Source organism: Periplaneta americana, chromosome 11, assembly GCF_040183065.1.
Source record: "Periplaneta americana isolate PAMFEO1 chromosome 11, P.americana_PAMFEO1_priV1, whole genome shotgun sequence".
In the NCBI taxonomy this organism is placed as follows: Eukaryota; Metazoa; Arthropoda; class Insecta; order Blattodea; family Blattidae; genus Periplaneta; species Periplaneta americana.
Window position 1 is genome coordinate 161,707,072 of NC_091127.1, and position 19,267 is coordinate 161,726,338.

Here is a 19,267-nt window from a genome sequence, read left to right on the forward strand (position 1 = left end):
CTTAGCAAGGAAATTCTCATAAAAAAATTTCTTAGAGGACTTTTTCAACAAACAGAAATTTCCTACAGTTTGGTTCAGAAAACAACAACTAAACTAAAACCCTATGACACATGATACATGGGGAGATACATCCATCTCTTATTTTTTTAAACAAGGTTTGGTTGCACCTGCATGGGTATGTAAATTCCCAAAACAGCAGAGCAGAAAAATCACATCATTCCCAATAAGTGCCCCTTCACGACCTGGACTATTTTTATTTTAGCAGACAATAAGTACCGACAGGCACTTTACCCTGATTTTGCACACTACTTTTTATCGATCAACTGGTTGGAAGGGAGAGTAATTTTGGTTTCCTTCAATAGGATTCTGCTACAGCATAAGTCGCCAATACAGTAGCGTGCAAATTAATCCGAACACGACATATTTTTACATTTTCTGTCATTGTTGGCCTCACAGCTGCTCATACCGCTTTAATTGACATCTGTAGTACGTGTAATTCCATTGTTGAAGGTTTGTCGTTATTTTTTTTTATAATATGTGACATTTTGCCTGTCGTTTTGTACTTATAAGCATTTCAGTTGTGTTGGAGACTTAATACTGCAATCCTGTGTACATTCTGTCGTCTTCACAAATGGATACAACTCCACGAAAACGGTCTAAAATTATAACATTAGCAGAGCATTCTTCTATGACACAGAGGCAAATTGCTGCAGAATGTCACATCGGTTTGGCTACTGTTAATTCGATCATAAAACATACAGGGAGACTGGATCCATCACACCCCAGAAAAAAGGAAACTGTGGCCGGAAAAGGAAGACTTCACCTGCAGATGATCATTTAATTGTCAGGAAAAGTAAATTAAATCCTAGACTTAACCCGCGAGTTAATGGCTACCACTGGGGCGAATATTCACGTCACAACAGTGTGGCGTAGGCTTTTGGAAGCTGGACGAAGGGCTCGTAAGCCTATTAAGAAGCAACTGCTAACCCCTGTTATGTGCAAAAAACGCTTAATGTGGGCAAAATTACATCAACACTGGACAGTGAATGACTGGAAGAATGTACTTTTTTCCGATGAGTCTCATTTCGAGGTCCAACGGCCACCGTGTTTCTTACGTACAGAAAGGATCCGAAAAAGTAACAGCAGCTCATCTCCAACAAGCACCCAAATACCCCCCTAAAGTAATGTTTTGGGATTGTTTTACACATGAAGGGCCTGGAGCATTAATACCTATCAAGGGAATGATGAATTCTGACAAATATATTCACTTACTGGAAACCAGAATCGTACCCCAGCTGCAAAAATCATTTCCAGATGGCAGAGGTGTGTTCCAACAAGACCTGGCACCATGCCATACGACTCGAAAAACTACAGAATTCTTCAACAAGAAGAATATTCAGGTACTCCCCTGGCCAGGCAACTCACCCGACATCAACCCCATTGAGAACTTGTGGTCAATTTGCAAAAGAAGAATGCAAAAAATGGATTGTTCTACAAAGAAGAAGATGATTTCTGCCCTCATTGGTGTATGGTTTCACGATGAAGAAATGAAGAATATTTGTGGGAAATTAGTGGAATCCATGCCAAATCGTTTCAGAGCTGTTACTAGGAACAAGGGAGGCCACATAGATTACTGAGGTATGTCTTAGATCCTTTTTTTTATCCCATTTGAGTGTCTTTGCATAAGTAATTACATTGTTCGGATTAATTTGCACGCTACTGTATTTCCTTACAAGGTTAGGATTTATCAGCACGTCAAATTGTTAGGTGCACAGTTACAGAAAGATTAATTGCAAACAAACCTATTATTTTTCATTCACTGTGATCACAGATACATCAAAATATATTTACAAACCTTATTTACTTTGCAGGTAAGGAAAAATTCTGTTGTGCACTGTAATAAAAGAGTACTGTATGAAACACACTTCTTCACACACAAATATGTATAAGAATATAACACATATATAATATACTTTACATATATTATACAAATAAGATTAATAAAGTAATCTGAGCCTTCTTTATACGAAGCTATATGAAATCTGGCATTTTTTAAATTATTCCATAAACAAAGTACATATAATTATATCTGAAATGTTGTTGTTTTCTAATGCCAGGCGTTTGGCAATAAAGTCATTTGATCTCTTGCACTCCAATATTTTTCAAAGATATTATCATGACCAGCCAATGAAGCACAGATTTTGAGGTGTTCCGAATCCATTTCTTGGTTTGAGTTGCACAATGGGCAGTTAGGGGACTGATATATTCCAATTCTATGCAGGTGTTTAGCCAAACAATCATGGCCTGTTGCCAATCTAAATGCAGCTACAGACGATTTTCGTGGTAAATCGGGAATTAACTGTAGATTATGATGCAGAGAGTTCCATTTTTTCCCTTGGGATTGTGTTATCAAATTTTGTTTGTTGAAGGCTAAGTATGTAGATTTAAAAAATCTCTTCACAGAGTAATACGTAGATTTAGTAACAGGTCTGTAAGTAGCAGCGCTGCCCTTCTTTGCTAAAGCATCCACATTCTCGTTTCCCAGGATTCCACAGTGGGATGGTATCCATTGGAATACAATTCTTTTATTGAGTGATATTAATTGAGAGAGCATTTTAGTTATTTCTGCTGTTTGACATGAAGGTGTGTGTTTAGAGACGATTGATAGAATAGCTGCTTTGGAGTCTGACAATATAACTGCATACAGATGGCAATAATGTGCCTGATACACTACTGTTTCCATTTCTGGAGAGGATACGAGCAGGGAATGCGAATTTTTCCCCCACTCTTGCAATCAACCACCAATATGGAACTGGCCAGCCAATGACCGAGCCTTGTTTGTCCCAGCCCTCTTTCAGAGATGCTGAGTTACTAGCTTACCATCTCCTCTTATCCCGCAAGGACCATACTCCCCTCACAGGAATCCTCTCAAGAAATTTGTACGTAACACAATTGGTTATAGAGTGCAGCCAATAATACTAAGGTTGTGGGTACGAATCTCAGACCATGCATGTTATTTTAATATGGGAACCACAGAATGTTCCACAAATTTCTTTGTCATTGATTCTACATTACTCTACACTATTTCAGGAACTTCGAATCCTTGATCACCCAATGACACAGTTGCCTATTTTTAACAGATGATTCTCCCTAAGAATATACAAGTTTTATATCTAACCTTGATCTGAAATCTTCTAGAAGCATGTACCGCAATTTCAAAGGCATGCTTTAAAATACTGGGTTGCATAAAAATAAAAAAGGGCACATGAATCATTCTGCATAAGACACAAAAGTTTTCCAATGATAGAAGCTACATTGAAATAAATGTATTTATAGTGATCTACATTTCTCAGCATCTATGAGCTGCTCACAGAGTCGAGGTGAATAATGAGAAGTTAAGGACCCTGCCATTAGGATTTATTTTGAAATATATATGATAACTGCCTGTAAATGAAATTCATCACAAAATTGCCAATATCACAATGCAGTTCATTACTAAGAGAGTTTTATAAAATTAACTACAGCTTCATTATTTTGAAGTTGAATGTTTTAGTAGGTTATTTTACGACGCTTTATCAACATCTTAGGTTATTTAGCGTCTGAATGAGGTAAAAGTGATAATGCCGGTGAAATGAGTCCGGGGTCCAGGACCGAAAGTTACCCAGCATTTCCTCGTATTGGGTTGAAAAACCTCACCCAGGTAACTTGCCCCGACCGGGAATCATGAAATAATTTATTTGATGAAATTTCTTGCTTGAAGAAATATGTGACTTCAGAGAAAATAGCAAAGTGAAATGAAGAAAATGCTCATTCTTGCACAAATTGAAGTGAAATTTTTTTCATTTTCTCTGAGAAAATTATTCTCTGTACACAACTCCAGAAGTTGACTGAACTATCTCTGTCTCTCCTGAAAATAATGGTTCAGTGGAGAGAGTTTTTTCCTTCAGTGTACATGATGTGGACATCTTAAAAATGCAGAATGAGTTTAGAAACTGTTCGAGTCATGCTTGCTGTCAAGTGGCATAGGTATGCAGAATTTTTTCAAGGAGAAGGTACGTCATTATTAATTCTTCTTTTTTTTTTTTTTTTACCAGTATTTTAAATTCTGTCTTTTACTATTATTATTATTATTATTATTATTATTATTATTATTATTATTATGTTACGGTATATTTATTAATATTATACTATATTCTTCTAATAGAACATATTCATGAATATCCTTATAAAATCTTTTAAAAAATAATTTTTTCACAGTCATTCAATTTTTAATAAATTTTAATTTCTGTTTAATCTTGTATAATAAAAAATGCTTGTGTCATTATTACACTTACACAAGAAATTTATATTAAAAATATGAACTGTCAAATGCACAAAACGTTAAAAGAACGTTTCACAATAAAGTCATAACTCAAAATAACGAAAAGGTGAATACCGTTCTTAAAATGAGTTTAAAATCGACAATGCACAATATTTAACATCTGCACTACAGAACTGACAAAACGACCTTTTCAATATGTTTCACCACAAGTTCAATTTCATATTGTGTCAGCTTCATTTTATTACAAGGTCGGTATTAGGTGGAATGTCTCTCTACAGACGTGGACAAATTATTAACAAAATTGACGATTTTTATGATAATTCTGTTTACAAAATTTGACTTTTCAATTTACACTACAGTTGACAATTTTTCATATTTCTATCATTATAGTAGACAGAAAAATGCAAAAATGTCAACTGTAGTTTAAATTGAAGAGCCAATTTTTGTAAGAATATATAATAAAAATCTTTAATTTTGCTAAAAATTTGTAAATATACAAAAATGTCAACTGCAGTCTAAATTGAAGAGTCAAATTTTGTCAAAATATAAAATAAAAATCTTCAGTTTTGCTAATTATTTGGAAATATCCAAAATGTGAACTGTAGTCCAAATTGAAGAGTCGAATTTGGTAAATATATATAGTAAAAATCTTCAGTTTTGCTAATAATTTGTAAATGTGCAAAAATATCAAATGTAGTCCAAATTGAAGAGTCAAATTTTCTAAAAATATACAATACAAATCTTCAGTTTTGCTAATAATTTGGAAATACGCAAAAATGTCAGCTGCAGTCTGAATTGAAGAATCATATTTTGTAAAAATATATAATAAAAATCTTCAATTTTGCTAATAATCTGTCCACGTCTGTATAGCTATTAAAGATAGCATTGTTATAGTAATTCAAATGTGTCATAGCACCAAGCAGAGGGATTATATTGAAGGAGGTATAAGAGGACTACGCCTTATGTCGATGTAGATTTTATTACAGTGACAGCAAAAATTAGAGAAGTAAAACGATTATGGGTAAAAAAAATACTGAAATCTAAATATACCATTTTTTAAAGTTCAATGTTCAAACTGTTCTGGCAGAAATTTGCTGCAAAATTGGAAATCTAGACAAGGTTGTATCCGGTGTGGCTTAGTGGATAAAGCATCAGCACGTAGAGCTGAAAACCCAGGTTCAAGTCCCGGCGCCGGAGAGAATTTTTCTCCATTCCATTACTCTTTCATCATATGACGCAGAATATCTGCATGGAAATATCATATGTACTTCGGTACATTGAAATAATATATATGATATGCGTAAATCACGAAGTGATTTAAGACGGCCCTTATTCCGTCGGATCCCGGCCAACTAGTCACTCATAACGAGTGCACCTCAGCACATGTGTGGACTTCGGTCCTATGTTCATAGACATCTATGACGTAGTGCAGAGGGCGGCCACTAGAGGGAACCCAAGAGTTGGAACTCAATCAGAGACGATTCTGTTCGGCGCCGGGGTTGTATCCGATGTGGCTTAGTGGATAAAGCATCACCACGTAGAGCTGAAAACCCGGGTTCAAGTCCCGGTGCCGGAGAGAATTTTTCTCCGTTCCATTACTCTTTCATCATATGATGACGCAGAATATCTGCATGGAAATATCACATGTACTTCAGTACATTGAAATAATATAGACAAGACCTGGTTAAAGTAATTCATTATTCTGTAAATACCAGTAATTTTAGTAGTAATTAAGTAGAATGAATATTTTAGTGTGTAAATAGAGTATTTCAATTCTTTAAAGTGTACAAAAACAATATAAGTGAATTGCAACTCAACAGAAATGTTAAAAGTAGCTTTTTAATATATCGATATCTGTCCCCAGAAATTGTGAAAAAATCTGGTACCCTTACTGTAATAGTTTTCCGTGGATAAAAGACTACATCTTTACATCCTTCACATGATAAGGACTTCAGTCTCTAGAGTTTGAAAACAAAACAACTTACCTTCTAGAGAGAGATGGTGAGCCTTCGACAAACCCTCTTCTTACAGGTGAAACATCAAGGAAGCTCCGCCTTACCAGAAGAGGTGATGAGCCAGCTCCAGGAGTGCCAGAATCTGCAGGGGTAGACGAGCCCCTGTTGTGCCGTGGTGGAGGATCTGGACTTTGACTGGGGGGTGGATAGTGGGATGGAGGACCGGGTGATGCATGTCGCAGAGGACGAGGGGGTGGAAGATTCCTACTGCGAGAATCTCCTCCGCCCAGGTGGAACTTAATGTACGAGGCAAAGCGTTTCTTCACGACGCCACTAGAGTCGTCCTGTTTCTGAGTTTCGTTGCTGTCTATGGATGACTGGTGGGGTAATGATGGTTGATTTGGATAACTGTTTAAATGATGATGGTGATGATGGTGGTGATGGTGATTGTTTTGGTGATGTAAATGTTGGTTCTGTTGGTGATAGAACCTCTGAAGGACTAGAGGGCTGGTGTTGCCAAGGTGGTAGAGGTACTGTGGATCTGAAGGAAAACGTTTCCGGCCTGGTATAGGTGAACCAAGAAACCCGCTCCTGGCAATGAGAAGAGAAATTTGTCCCCTTGAACCTGCCTCACAATAGCAATGAAAATAAAATGTTAGCTGCAAACTGTATCAGCAGAAAGATAAGCACACCGATAATTTTAATATACATGTATTAATAAATTACAATGGACATGAGGGTTAATCGAAACAAATGCCTAACTCAAAATGAAAGCCCAAAAGAAACAGAATAAACAGTGCTACTACCAGAAGAAATAAAGAAGTTATGAAATGAAAACAGTATATTATTTAATTACAGCTGAAAACTTGATTATATACCAATATTATTTATTGACTACACAAACATACGAATGTTAGAATCTAGTGTTACTACTAACATCATGCAGCACTACATAACTTAATTACAACCGTTCTTCAAATAGGATATTTCAGATATCTGCGATCTATAAACGACGATTTCTCGCGTACATCTGTTGTGTCGTTAATAAGAGAAGAAAGGAAACATTAAAAATAAATATGTAAATATTTGAATAGTGGAAGATCATCCTTTCAATTCACATTTTATTTCCAAATTCTACTCAGGTTTAGAACTCTGTGACAGATTTAGAATCCCGGCTCGAAATCATGAGTAATGAGATCTAGTATGATGAAGTCAAACCTAGAAGCCATTTAGATTCAACTTAATGGTTGTAAAATAAATGTGTTTAATGCTATAATTCAAAATTCAAACAAATCTTACATTGGTGGCTGCAATTCCAATCTGTTCCCTTATTGGAGCACAAAGTAAAGACATGGAGTCAATCCAAGGTTTTGAACTTGTAACTTTGAAATTTCTCATAATATTCGTTAGGGTTTACCTAGAAGAATATTTTAAACAAAAACATTGTTTTTACAATAATTACAGATTCTTTAAATGAAAATGAAAGATACACTATAGGTATCCGTAACTTAATGAAGTTCTTAGTTTTTTAATGTCAGATAACAATGCAAATATAGGATGAAAGAAATGGCATTGTAAAAAGGATAATTTAAGGAGGGAATCATACAACTACTACAGGACTATCTAGCAAGGTAAACACTGTTTCTGTAAATTTATAAACAAACTGAAGATCACTGTTTGAACTGTCTCAAATACAGCTATTCTAACACCTATAATAAATAATTATTGCTTTCTCATTAATGTCACAATAAATGAAAGTAAGTAACATATAGGACAAGAAAGCAACAAAAAAAAATTAAAATAAATACAGACTTTCCTTCTTAGAATAGTATGCCACGTAATAAAACTTGTTTATGTTAACTTGTATAGCTTAAAAGAAAGAATCAGGAAACTATATTAATAGCAATTTAATTATAAGTCGCTACATTCACCACAAAGTTTTTCAAGATAATGATTGAATTTATGTATATTTTGATTTCACCAATAATTGCAAATAAATTTATAATAATACTTCGCAAATTATAATGAATTAGTGTCTTAGTTTCAGCACTTATTCTGGGATGTACAAACTTATTGCATGAATTTTGAAACTGATACAAATACAGGTCAAATAATTTCAAATGTTTCATAAATTTAATAATAAAACTATATTTTTCAATATCTATGTGTTAGTTTCTATATAGTAATTACCAAAAACGGACCTTTTCTGGATTGCAATAAAACTACTTTTTAACAGGTTTATTTGCACTGGAATTAGGCAGGAGAGGGGTGGAGAATTTCTTGATGTATATATACTCGTATATGCATGTAGGTGCTTGAGTACCTTTTTAAATTAGTGTATATGAGTGTGTTCGTGCATATATGTTATATATGCGCAAGTTCGTGTAATTAGCAAGCCATCTTGACATTTCAAATTTTCACATTAAACTATTACCCATTTAAATAATGAAAAAGAAATCTGTGTTCAGTATACCGAAATATAGCTTGAGTCTGCTATTTTCTGAAATTGAAAACAGGCAGAAAGCATTCATCAGCAGTGATGAATCATGGTATGCAAATTTTCAATCCAGCATTTGCCTTTGTGACTGAAGGAAACCACGAAAAACTCCAGTCAGATTGGCTATGGAATCTCTCAAATGCGAATCTTGAACATTACTGTTTGAGCCACTTTGTTCAGGTACAGCAGTTTTAACTAATGAGTTCTTATTGGAATTCATAAACTGGTTGTTCTCAAAGTGTTCTGCGTATACACGGCAATTTGCACTCAAATAGGTCCTTTCGCCAACTATTTATAAACCATTTTTTTTACATCTGAAATCATTACAACAGAATTTAACATGAATATTAAGCGAAATTAAAAGGTAAAAACCCGAAACATAACTGCGTTAAGAATACATGCTACGCATAAACCAGTAGGTCTACACTGTACATATAAATTTTTCAGGATCTTTGGGGAAGTGAAAAAAAACGCAATTTTGGGTTTCATATTTCATTGTTGCTGCAATTTACAGCTGAATAATAGGGTCCTTTCGAAACCCTAATTCTTCCAATAAATCTTTTGCTTCTATACAGTAGCGTGCAAATTAATCCGAACACGACATATTTTTACATTTTCTGTTATTGTTGGCCTCACAGCTGCTCATACCGCTTTAATTGACATCTGTAGTACGTGTAATTCCATTCTTGAAGGTCTGTCATTATTTTTTTTATAATGTGACATTTTGCCTGTCGTTTTGTACTTATAAGCATTTCAGTTGTGTTGAAGACTTAATACTGCAATCCTGTGTACATTCTGTCGTCTTCACAAATGGATACAACTCCACGAAAACAGCCTAAAATTATAACATTAGCAGAGCATTCTTCTATGACACAAAGGCAAATTGCTGCAGAATGTCACATCGGTTTGGCTACTGTTAATTCGATCATAAAACGATACAGGGAGACTGGATCCATCACACCCCAGAAAAAAGGAAACTGTGGCCGGAAAAGGAAGACTTCACCTGCAGATGATCGTTTAATTGTCAGGAAAAGTAAATTAAATCCTACACTAACTTCTGTCGACTTAACCCGCGAGTTAATGGCTACCACTGGGGCGAATATTCACGTCACAACAGTGCGGCGTAGGCTTTTGGAAGCTGGACGAAGGGCTCGTAAGCCTATTAAGAAGTAACTGCTAACCCCTGTTATGTGCAAAAAACGCTTAATGTGGGCAAAATTACATCAACACTGGACAGTGAATGACTGGAAGAATGTACTTTTTTCCGATGAGTCTCATTTCGAGGTCCACGGCCACCGTGTTTCTTACGTACGGAAAGGATCCGAAAAAGTAACAGCAGCTCATCTCCAACAAGCACCCAAATACCCCCCTAAAGTAATGTTTTGGGGTTGTTTTACACATGAAGGGCCTGGAGCATTAATACCTATCAAGGGAATGATGAATTCTGACAAATATATTCACTTATTGGAAACCAGAATCGTACCCCAGCTGTAAAAATCATTTCCGGATGGCAGAGGTGTATTCCAACAAGACCTGGCACCATGCCATACGTCTCGAAAAACTACAGAATTCTTCAACAAGAAGAATATTCAGGTACTCCCCTGGCCAGGCAACTCACCCGACATCAACCCCATTGAGAACTTGTGGTCAATTTGGAAAAGAAGAATGCAAAAAATGGATTGTTCTACAAAGGGGAAGATGATTTCTGCCCTCATTGGTGTATGGTTTCGCGATGAAGAAATGAAGAATATTTGTGGGAAATTAGTGGAATCCATGACAAATGGTCTCAGAGCTGTTATTAGGAACAAGGGAGGCCACATAGATTACTGAGGTATGTCTTAGATCCTTTTTTTAACCCGTTTGAGTGTTTTTTCATAAGTAATTACGTTGTTCGGATTAATTTGCACGCTACTGTATCATCACCATAACATAATTATAAACAGCGGACTTTTTCAGTAGTGTTTTACTTATCTGCTGCTTGGATCGTTAGCTGTACGTGCATGCATGTCCATCTGGCAGGAAATATGGCCAAGTTTCCAGACTGTATTAATACTTATACTGTGGTGAAATGACTTCAAAGTTAAAGCAACTATAAATAAAAGCTGGTGTTCGGTCACAGTCGTATTATGATGTGAATATGTACAGTTTATAGCAATGAGTATTTGTTGTGAAGAAGTATTGCAGATAAAGCTACATATGAAAGTGCTGTAGCTTGTTTCAACTTGAGTTCTCAGGTGAAAACGTTCTTCACAGAACCACAAACCGTAGATTAGTGAGAAAGTTTGAAGAAACAGGCTCCATTCTGAATAAAAGAAAATCTGGTATGCATCAAATTCTCACTGAAGAGAAATTAAGTGAAATAGGTGCCAGGCTTGAACAATCTTTGCGAAAATCTTTTAAAACAACTAGCCCAAGAAACCGAGGTATCCAAATTGCAGCAGCATGAGCAGCCAAGAAACTTCACTCGCATCCATGCAAAATACAAATAATCCATACATTAAATGAATATAATTCAGCTTCAAGAGTTAATTTTTGTAACTGGTTTCTCCAGTCTGTATGTGATGGCGAAATAAACCCAAATTTAGTATTCTTTTCTGATGAAGCCCGGTTTCACTTGGAGTTCGGATATCTACATTTATCCCTCTTTATCCACAAAAAGTGGGCGTCTGGTGTGCCACAAATGTGAACAGAATTATTGGGATCGTGTTCTTCCACCAAACTTTACAGTGATGTCTACACGAATCAAATTTTATTACCTGGATTTATTTCGCAATTGAAAGAGGAAATTATTGGACATCAATGATATTGAAGTTATGAATATTCAGATTTTGCAAAAGTGGAATTTGACTCACATATAATTCCGTTTATATATATATATATATATATTATTTATTTATTTTGTTTGATTATTTTATTTAATATTTAATATATTTTGTTGGGGTGACAGTTCACCTGGTTTCAGTGGGACTCAGCACCTGCTCTTGTCACAGGTAGGTCCTTACAAGAATTGCACAAGGATCGCCTGATCTCACTCCCCTGCGATTATTTTCTTTAGGGTTACATCAAATCTAAAGTGTATACAAATAATCCACCAACACCATCTGATCTACAATAAAAATTACAACAAAAATCAGGATGAAATGTGTGAATGAAAATTTGTTCTGGAGATCGCAGTTATGCATTGTAGAAGATAGAGAGCATTTCTAGCATCTTATGAATAAAAACAAAAGTAAATATATAAGATGTTCGCATAGGCTTCTGCGGCTGGTATACATGGTCTGTGGATAAACTTCAGGGCTTCTACAGCGTTGTCTTGGTGTTGGTGGCTGACGTTTCGACCGCTGTGTTGTGGTCATCTTCAGAGCAGTTGGATAAGGAAATAGTCTGCGAGCTCATATATATATATATATATATATATATAGTAGTCTCAATGGGGGGGAGTACTTTCGATGATAGGTCGTCCTGGCATCTGATTGGTCCTTCGTTGTCCAATCCGGTTGAGGTTTGTATGGAGGGGAGTATTCATATTAAATACTGGCCCTCATAAGGTCCGGAAGAGTGACCTTGATACTGTGCCCGATGTCCGGATGAAGGGGGGCACCGCGTCCTTGTTGATGTTGTTGGGATGTAGTTTGATGTGGAAGGCTTACACTCAGCAGATTCAGGCATCGCCATCGAATTCGACAATATCAAGATAATAGATAAAGAAGACAACTTATACAGAAGACTGGTCAAAGAAACCTTACGAGGGCCAGTATTTAATATGAATACTATCCTTCATACAGACCTCAACCGGATTGGACAACGAAGGACCAATCAGATGCCAGGGCGACCTATCACCGAAAGTACTCCCCCCATTGAGACTACTATATATATATATATATATATATATATATATATATATATATATATATATATATGAGCTTGCAGACTATTTCTTTATCCAACAACTGCTCTGAAGATGACCACAACACAGCAGTCGAAACGTCAGCCACCAACACCAAGACAACGCGGTAGAAGCCCGAAGCTTATCCAAGACCAAATATATAAAATGTCTGTTTTTTCTTCTCATGATTATGGGACTGATTAAAACAGGAAAGAATGCCTGCTTCAGCCAAGGCAGTACGTGTTAGTCACTGTGCAACTAGAGACTCACTGTACAGTGAACTAGTGTAAGAATTAAAACTATTTTATATAAAATATGATCAATGGAAATGCGATTGGTAATTTGAAATTGAACAATTATTGAAAACATACACTCAGGTTCAAAATATGCAGACCATTTCAGCTGCATAAGCCTGGATATAAAGAAAGGCCTTGGATAAGGAGTGGACATAGAAACACTGTAAACAATATCTTTTTAAAATTAATAACTGTCAATTATGCAGCAGTATATAAGTATAGTGTTGTTTATAATATTATAACATTTATAAAAAATCTAGTGTATGAATATATATAAGATGCATTTTGAACATCATTACTTTCACCTATTTAGGTGTATTCAGTAACATGTCAGACCAATATTATAATGCATGTATCTCATTTTTTTATATATTCAAAACAATTTTCTGTTTATGAAAATACATATCATCTTTTCTTTCCGGTTTTACAAACTTGAAATAGGATAAGAGTGAAGCATAAAGAAAAGACAAAGAAAAGGAAAAAAATCAATTTTTGTCCTTGTCTGTAACATTCCAACCATATCTTTGAAGTGCTTATTTTACTTCTGTTAAATGTATACGAAGATTTTTTCTTTACTTACACTAAATTCTATGGTGTAACAATTTTTAAAACTTCTAAACCCATCTACATCCTGCTATTTTATTCTTGAAAATTGAATATTAAGCAAATTGATGCACTAATACCAAAATCATCATGCACAAAAAAATTAAGTCCTTTAATTAAGTAAGAAGCTCACAGAAAGCAATTCATTTAGGAGAAGGAATATTCCGATATGAAGCCCCGGACGTTCACAATGGGAACTGAGGCAATGGGTGAAGTCCTCAACATTGGGAGGAAAAAAAGGTAATGTGAAAAAAAAGCAAATCAAAAGCCTTGAAATATAACTATGATAAGAGAGATAAAAAAAACTAGCAACTGAAATATAGTCAGGCGAATTACAAAGGAAGAATGATAGCCTAACACCAAAATAAGTTTCAATGTGCACACCATAGAGATGTAATCAGGATGGACTCCAGAAGATCAGGAGAGAAGGGATCAATAAGAATAAAGGAAATAAATGTGCCCAAAGATCCAGCGACAGACAGAAACTGTAAAGCTGTCAGAAGATTTGGAACATTATAAAACCAGCATCCATATACAGAGCCCTTAGAAATGACTTAAGTTTGCAACATTTAAACAAGTCTGAATAATAACAATTTATTCAGTAGTATTGGATTTGATTCATTTCTGTGGATTCACATTAAAATTTTCGTCCCCACATTAAGAAATCCAGTATCCGAAGACAGGTTTGAATCGCATAAGTGACACCAATAAGACATCACTTAGGAGACAACTAAGCCAGGAAATAATGGCACAGGGTGGTCAGTTCCTTACCCCTTCCATCGCATACATCGCTGACTAGTAATGTTACTAATCAGACTTCAGAAAATCCAATATGTCATCCTTAAAATTAACGAACTTTAACAAATTTTTAAATATAAACAGAATATATTAATTTACTCTTAAATACCAAATTTGTATCATTTTTATGAACTAATACTGAAATAAGTGTCTCTTGTTTCCTCATGCCTCAAATGGTAAAGTTGCTGACTATGAGACCAACAGATCCTAATTTGATTCCCAGAAGGGAAGGTTCTGGCTGATATGTACATTTATTATCAGGCAGTACATCTCACTTGACGATATGTGTCAGAGGAAGAACAATTATTTGTATAAATCTTAAGTCTGATTAGTGAAATATGTTACTAGTCAGCAATGTATGCGAAGGCGAAAGGAACTGGCCATCCTACCTCATTATCTCCTGGCTTAGTTGCCTCATGCGTGCTGCCTTATTGGTCTCACTTACAAGGTTCCAACCTGTCTTCGGAGAGTTGACTAAACAAGAAGAAAAGGGGAGATTTATTCCCATTGTACAGGGACTGAGTGTGTGTCCCTTGTCTTATGTAGTGATCTTGTTACCACTCTGAGTACACGAACAAAAAATCGTGTTGCTTGTAAATGTCTAGTGTTGGTTCAAAATCCTCAATGGGGTTGGAACGGACCTAAATGCTCAAAACTTGAAAGTAAACAATAATTCTTGCAACAGACTCGTGTTCAATGAAATTAATCTTGAAAATAGATAAGAATCCTTACGAGTAACCCATGTTCAATATAATTAATCATAAAAGTAGATAATCTTAATGAATAATCCATGTTCAATAAAATTAATTATGAAAGTAGATAATCTTAATGAATGACCCATGTTCAATACAATTAATCACGAAAGCAGATAATCTTAATGAATGACCCATGTTCAATAAAATTAATCATGAAAGTGGATAACAATCCTTGTGAGTAACCCATGTTCAGTATAATTAATCATGAAAGTAGATATCTTAATGAATGACCCTTGTTCAATAAAATTAATCATGAAAGTAGATAACAATCCTTATGAGTGACCCATGTTAAATATAATTAATCATGAAAGTAGATACCTTAATGAATGACCCATGTTCAATAAAATTAATCATGAAAGTAGATAACAATCCTTAAGTGACCCATGTTAAATATAATTAATCATGAAAGTAGATACCTTAATGAATGACCCATGTTCAATAAAATTAATCATGAAAGTAGATAACAATCCTTATGAGTGACCCATGTTAAATATAATTAATCATGAAAGTAGATAACAATCCTTAAGTGACCCATGTTCAGTATAATTAATCATGAAAGTAGATACCTTAATGAATGACCCATGTTCAATAAAATTAATCATAAAAGTAGATAACAATCCTTAAGTGACCCATGTTAAATATAATTAATCATGAAAGTAGATACCTTAATGAATGACCCATGTTCAATAAAATTAATCATGAAAGTAGATAACAATCCTTATGAGTGACCCATGTTAAATATAATTAATCATGAAAGTAGATAACAATCCTTAAGTGACCCATGTTAAATATAATTAATCATGAAAGTAGATATCTTAATGAATGACCCATGTTCAATAAAATTAATCATGAAAGTAGATAACAATCCTTAAGAGTGACCCATATTCAATATAATTAATCATGAAAGTAGATAACAATCCTTAAGAGTGACCCATATTCAATATAATTAATCATGAAAGTAGATATCTCAATGAATGACCCGTGTTCAATATAATTAATCATGAAAGTAGATATCTTAATGAATGACCCATGTTCAATAAAATTAATCATGAAAGTAGATAACAAACCTTATGAGTGACCCGTGTTCAATATAATTAATCATGAAAGTAGATATCTTAATGAATGACCTGTGTTCAATAAAATTAATCATGAAAGTAGATAACAAACTTTATGAGTGACCCATGTTCAATATAATTAATCATGAAAGTAGATAACAATCCTTAAGTGACCCATGTTCAATAAAATTAATCATGAAAGTAGATAACAAACCTTATGAGTGACCCATGTTCAATATAATTAATCATGAAAGTAGATATCTTAATGAATGACCCATGTACAATAAAACTGATCATGAAAGTAGATAGTAATCCTCATGAGTGACCCATGCTCAATATAATTAATCTTGAAGATAATCTTAATGAATATAAAACACGACTATTTGTAAAGTCATGCTCATATGCATTTACATTACTAAACACATGTAAGTAGAGCTTCCTGTTTTAGAAATGTGTCTCTTTTTAAAAAAGTTACATAATTAACACATAAGCAAGTGTGAACATGATGCGACTTGAATTCTTCAGATTTCAAAACCAAAATATTTAATGTAATAAATAAACTGAAAAATATAACATAAAATTACAATCATAATAAATTTTCAAGTGCTTTAAGATTTCGTGTTCAAAACAGATGAATTTCTTTACTATAAACACTGCCTCCTCCAAATGATGATATCAAAATATGGTTTTGTTTTTACTCGTAACATAAAAAATGAACTAATATGGTATAGTTTGTTTTAACTGGGAAAAAGGCAGAAAAAAATATGTGAAAAAGGTGTCTTGTTAATTTGCAGAGGACATAGAGTATTGGTAACAAGCATTCATGGTAGTGGTAAATTCAATGAAAGGAGTGTAGGGATGACACAATCAACATGCAAATTTTATCATCACACTCATAAAACATGTCCAAATAAGTAATTCTTCAAAATAGTGTTCCTCAATTGCATTTCTTAATGATGTTCCTTAATTGAAACTTCTTAATATTACTGCATGATATTCTAGCATTTTAACATAAATATATTTAAAAAAAGTCCATTGTGCAACAGCTCAAACTTTGAATAGTTTCAAAAATTTGTTTTGGTATTGAAATTAATTCTAATGACTTTATCTTAAATACTTCCAGATAAAAAGTATTTCTGAGAGAACGAATAAAATCTAAAACTTTCTGCCAAAAGAAAAGAGAAGTTTGGAATAATCAAAAAGAATGGTGGTGGTGATAGTTTTGGTGGTAATGGTAATGATGATGATGATGCAGTAAAGGAAGAAGAAGAAGAAGAAGAAGAAGAAGAAGAAGAAGAAGAAGAAAGAGGAAGAAAATAAGTATTTCTGAACTATGCTATGAAGCCTTTTGTCTAAAATTTCTACTAAAGTGATTCTATTGAATCAAAACCAGCAAATTTATTACACATGTCTACACAAACTGAGCACTAAACTGTTACTAAGTAAAATTTAAAGTAAGAAAGGAGCTTTAACTGCACTATTTATTTTATTTTTATAGTGTTAGAATCATGCATAATGCAATAAAAGATTTGTACTTCTTTCACAATTGTCCATATTTCAGACTGCTACAATACGAGGATCATTTCATAAATAGTGCACAAGTTGACAGAATTGTGAAGTGGATGAAGCAACACAAATGAAAATTATCTCAGTTGCAGCTGAAGGATTGAGGAAGAAGCACGTGTGTTCATACTGTCCATAGCATACTCTGTGTTTAGGTAATGAGAGCTAGAAATGGAGCCTACATGTGTCTTGGGTACTGTGACGATTGAAGACCAAACGATGAAACAGTAATGAAACAGAGAAAAATTCTCTCCGGCACAGGGATTTGAACCCGGGCTTTCAGCTCTAAGTGCTGATGCTTTATCCACTAAGCCACACCGGATACCCACCCCGGCATCGGACAGAATCGTCTCAGATTAAGTTCCAACTCTTGGGTTCCCTCTAGTGGCCACCCTCTGCACTACATCATAGATGTCTATGAATGTAGGACTGAAGTCCACACATGTGCTGAGGTGCACTCGTTATGAGTGACTAGTTGGCCGGGATCCGACGGAATAAGCGCTGTCTTAAATCACGAAGTGATTTACGCATATCATATATATTATTTAATGTACTGCAGTACATATGATATTTCCATGCAGATATTCTGCGCCATCATACGATGAAAGAGTAATGGAACGGAGAAAAATTCTCTCCAGCGCCGGGATTTGAACCCGGGCTTTCAACTCTACGAGCTGATGCTTTATCCACTAAGCCACACTGGATACCCACCCCGGCGTCAGACAGAATCGTCTCAGATTAAGTTCCAACTCTTGAGTTCCCTCTAGTGACATAGTGCAGAGGGCGGCCACTAGAAGCCCATAGAGCTGAAAGCCCGGGTTCAAATCCCGGTGCCGGAGAGAATTTTTCTCTGTTTCATTACTGTTTCATCATATGATGGCGCAGAATATCTGCATGGAAATATCATATGTACTTCGGTACAGTAAATAATATATATGAAGACCAAAGATCAAATCTTTACGTGGTAAAACCCTTCCCCCCACAGAAATCCACACTTCCACAGTGCTTTGAGTGGAGTTTGTGATGAACTCACAGTGGATTGTAATATATTTCTCATTGGGCTACTCGTTTTCATGATGGTCCTATCAGCAAATCTGCAATGTCCAGGCATTTCTGCTTCTATTCAGCAATCAAGCAGTGAGGGACCCATTGCACAGAAATTTTTCATTTTCAAATTCTTCGTCAGAATACTGAATTTCGTGAAATCCCTGTAGCTTCTGAAAGTCCCTCACACGTTGCTCTACGATCTTCTTGAAGAGCATCTGCCATAAGTTTCACACTGTGTTCATGTGTTGATGTTTTCGGCCTTCTTAAGGTACGGTCACACGTCGCTACTTTTGCAGCGCAACTTTTGTATTGCAGCTGCAAAAGTTGCGTGTCATGTTCACACGTAAGCCAAAAGTAGCGCGCTGCACGCTACTTTTCGTGCTTCGCAACCCGAGTGCAGCAAAAGTTGCAACTGGAGGTTGCGAGTCTGTTCACACACAAGGCGCTACTTTTGCAGCCGCAGTCATGCTGCAGGTTTCCATCTCCGTGTT

The 19,267-nt window shown here is 35.1% G+C and overlaps 1 protein-coding gene across 2 annotated transcripts in view; it reads right to left on the reverse strand.

The window, feature by feature from the left end:
- LOC138709519 (dual specificity mitogen-activated protein kinase kinase 7-like) overlaps positions 1–19,267 on the reverse strand; it is a 94,435-nt gene that overhangs the window by 11,663 nt on the left and 63,505 nt on the right. Inside the window, exons 9-10 of one of the 2 annotated variants that reach the window (XM_069840343.1) lie at positions 6,307–6,867; positions 1,856–1,894 (exon numbers count right to left, since the gene is read on the reverse strand). In XM_069840343.1, the coding sequence (XP_069696444.1) occupies positions 1,861–1,894; positions 6,307–6,867 (595 nt within the window). In that variant the 3' untranslated portion in view covers positions 1,856–1,860. The remainder of the gene's footprint in view (positions 1–1,855; positions 1,895–6,306; positions 6,868–19,267) is intronic. The other variant, XM_069840342.1, reaches the window with a different exon arrangement.